Source organism: Wasmannia auropunctata, unplaced genomic scaffold, assembly GCF_000956235.1.
Source record: "Wasmannia auropunctata unplaced genomic scaffold, wasmannia.A_1.0 LD336090.1, whole genome shotgun sequence".
NCBI classification, from domain to species: Eukaryota; Metazoa; Arthropoda; class Insecta; order Hymenoptera; family Formicidae; genus Wasmannia; species Wasmannia auropunctata.
This window is the reverse complement of record NW_012026800.1, coordinates 672,306-676,187: the sequence shown is the minus strand read 5'-3', so window position 1 is coordinate 676,187 and position 3,882 is coordinate 672,306. Positions and strand designations below refer to the sequence as shown.

Below are 3,882 nucleotides of genomic sequence, written 5' to 3'. Positions count from 1 at the left end.
AGTTGTGCTGATGATAGGGTAGTTAGGGATGGTTTTCAAAGGTTCGGGGTGGAGCAACAAAATCGGATTTGTTGCAAATCGCGAGCAACAAAATCAGGGAAACGTAATCTATCGAGATATTCGATTAATTTGCCGTTTTGAGGTGTTGTGCTGATGATAGGATAGTTAGGGGTGGTTTTTAAGGATTCGGGGTGGAGCAACAATATCAGAAATTGAGCATCAAATTAGCATCAAATTAGCACTAAAAGAATATGTACTATTTTTTTATTTTTATTATTTTTTTTAATGGCTAGCTTAAATCTTAAGTTAGTACAGCTATTGTTTTCTACGACTCGGCTGGAGCATCAAAATCGGGAATTGAGCATCAAATTAGCATCAAAAGAGCACTAAATTTCTGTTATGTTTTATTCGATTGTGCTAAAGTGGCTGTGTCAGCTTAATAGACGTACGGCAGCATTCTCTCGTGAGAGTGAAGACTAATCACATTGATGAGAGTTTGAGTTTCTGCATGTTTGATCGATCTGTACGGGGAAAATTGCATTAGAAATAAGTAATAGCGCCGCTAATAGCGACAAATTGCAGCGTCTTAGGCGAAAAAAATGTGAGAATAACTATTAAATGTGGGAATAATTATTTTAAGTGGCTGGAATGCATTTTCCGGATAGCCGCGATAAAGTTTTATGCAAATCGCACTCAGGGAATACCGGTTCTCGAGGTGTTGCGGTTATGCACAATGGCTGCCGTATCGGCGACAGTGAAAGTAGCTGCATAACAGATAAATATGAATAATCCGCGCGCAATCGTAATTATCGCCATAATTATTGGCGATTAAAATTAACCACGCTTCATCGATTTGCAATCTCGTCGATCGTTGATCTCGAATTTCGCAATTGAGCGTAGTCAGTAATATGCTTCTTAATTTTCTCTTTGCGTAGCCTTGATGGATATGCTGTTACCATTATTTAGGGAGTAAATGAAAAAATATTTATTTTTGCATACAATATTATAATACCATAATTTATATCTTATCTGTCAGCTTCTGGTCTTTTACTATGAAAAATTTATTACTTCGAGTATTTTTTTAAAAGAGCGTATCATTAATTATAAAATAATATTTTAGTATTTACTTTTAATTAACTATTTTGTTACGTAATTCATTAAATTGATTTGATTATTTACGATGATTAAGTTTAAATGATTAAAAACAAATTATGTAATATTTTTGAATAATTTTCTTTGGATAAAGGATATTTTAAAAATTAAGGATGTTGCATCGTTAGTATTAAGTTGTAATGCAGAACACCTAGCAAATTAAAGAAATAAGAGAAGAAAAAGCCAACATTATTGTTTATTTATCTATTTTATAAATTCTGTTAATAAATACTTTTAACATTTATTCATTACTTCTTAGACGGTAATGCAGAAATATCGTTAAAACTATAAAAGTTTAAAATATAATTTTCGGATAAAGTATATTATTACAATAAAAAACAATATAATAATAATAAAAAAATTAATAGTAAGATATAATCGTTATTTGTTTCATTATTAATTAACGCATTTCGGTAATTGCATGTGTAATTGCAATTGTTTAACTCAGTAATAAAATTACTTAAATATTTATCGCCAGTAAAAATTATAATTAAAGATCTTAATGTTTCCTGTCCAGTCGGAATTATCTCTGCAGGCGGCAGTAAAAAACCGTTGTTTACCTTTGTCGCGCAGTTCGTAATGATAAACGAATGTCGAATAATTGAAAAAGCAATAAGAAATTATAAGCACTATTTATTGCTTAATTATACGCCTTATCAATAATTTAAACATTATTTGTACATGAAACTACGTGCATAGTCCATTTCCGCGACGTCTGTAAACAACTTCCTAGTTATCTACACCGTGCTCTCGAATATTGTTGCATTATCAGCAACTGGTTGTTGGTAAGACGATCTGTGATATCGAATCCCGTCTACAGTGTCTTATCGTCATCATGGTGAAAGACGAGCTGGAAACAAAGTTTGAAGATTTATTGTTGCGCGGATGTTGTGTCGGAAGATAGCAAACGAAACTAATATTAACTTAACGGATTTAAATGAAACAGATTCTTAAACAATATATTCTTAATAATTTCATCTTTATTCATGTGTTTTCTTTGCTTTTGAGTTTCACATCAATTTAATATTGCGGTATTTTTCAGATAAAGCAAAATTTGAAACTTTGCTAAAAAAAAGAAAAAAACACGAAGTTTTTTTGGAGCACGGAATGATATCGCGTGCTTAACTCGCAATTCCGCGATTCCGAGGACAGACTAGACACCACGATCGAGAGAAAGGCTAGTTACTGCATACGTGTAACGGCGAGAAGGTCCGCGCCGATCGTTGAATGAAATTTAAGTAGGTCGCGCATGAATGAAATCGTGCTCACCCGTTTCGTTTCATTCGCCACGCATACTACACGCTTGCACGCTCACTCTCGCTGGCCGCTCTCGCGTGGACGACCGGAGGTGATTTAAAGCGATTACGGTTGACCGGTTACAAGTCGACAATTCTCTCGGCAATTCGGATTTTTCATCGGTTCACATGGTGATCGTATTTTCCGATTATTTTTACGGGTGGAGAAGAAATTTAGGGTCAAATCAGGATGAAATAATTTCATTTGAAAATTTACATCACACAAACGTATTTCTCTCTTTCGATGATTTTGTTTAAATAGTGCATTTTTAACGTTCCGTATTTGCTTTTTGAAAAATTATGTAACATGTAATTCGAAATAATTATTTAGATTATACAATTTTTTCTGATAGACGTGTTTAATGAAAGTACAAGATTTTCTAATGATTATCTTACTTCAGAGACACTTATTTATTTACTTTAAAGTTTAGATTGATAAATCTTGGATTATTTGAAGATTTAAATTTTTTAGTGTTCACTTGATATCAATTATTCAAATGGCAGCGCACACGCAGGTGCGCGTCGTAAACATGTGCAGGATGTGCGTGACAACGTTGCACATCTCAACATGTTCTTCACGTCTCATATTACCGTTTCTCTTATTTTTCACATATAAAATCTACAAGTTAGTCGATTTAATAAATTCGATTGCGAACGTATTTTGAAACGAGATCCTGTTCCTAGATCTCCTTTCTGACATTCGCAATGACGTTAATTAATTCGTGATCGATAGCAGTTTTTTTTCCGTCTGACATATTGATGTAGCCGACTCATAATTAGAACTAATCGGCGACATTTCGCTTTATTAGATGTAATATCGTTGCTATTATTTTGCTTTTTCTATCAAACGACTGTTTCTTAATGCAAAATTATAAAATCATTTAAAAATTATAAATTCTAAAATTAGCATGAAATTAATTATAAAATAATCAAAGCAGCATACGATAATATTTTTATAATACTATTCTACGAAATTATCATAAAGTTATAAAGATATTATATCTGGTAATAATAGAAAAGTGTTCAATCACCACTGTTGTCGGCGGCAATGCGTACACCGGCAGAACGGTGCGAATCACACGGACTTTATTTCGAGAGTCCATACTGAAATAGACGCCACGAGAGAAAGCGAATCATCTATTAAAAGGACTGTGTAATAATTGTTCACTCTAGTGTAGTTCTTACTTCTCTTATTATTATTGAGTAACGTCTCTGCTCAACACACTTACAGTCTCAAACTTCCTCTGACGCTGCTGTCTCGCTATAGACCACACATCATCTAAACCTGCTTACCTACATATTACAGACTGGGTATTCTGCATCTATCTTTTTCTTTCTGTTCTGTCTGTTAATATAATGTACGTAATGATTACATAAATACTTTCTGTATTAAGGACTGTTATGGATTTAATGAATTAACAGATAAGTCAAATAT

At 33.1% G+C, this 3,882-nt stretch overlaps 1 protein-coding gene across 1 annotated transcript in view; it reads right to left on the bottom strand.

Moving 5' to 3' along the window:
• The window catches only part of LOC105448018, a 3,320-nt gene extending 2,361 nt beyond the window's left edge, over positions 1-959 (bottom strand). Inside the window, exon 1 of the mRNA XM_011686377.1 lies at positions 858-959. Within this exon, the coding sequence (XP_011684679.1) occupies positions 858-959 (102 nt within the window). The remainder of the gene's footprint in view (positions 1-857) is intronic.
• Positions 960-3,882: the final 2,923 nt, after the last annotated feature.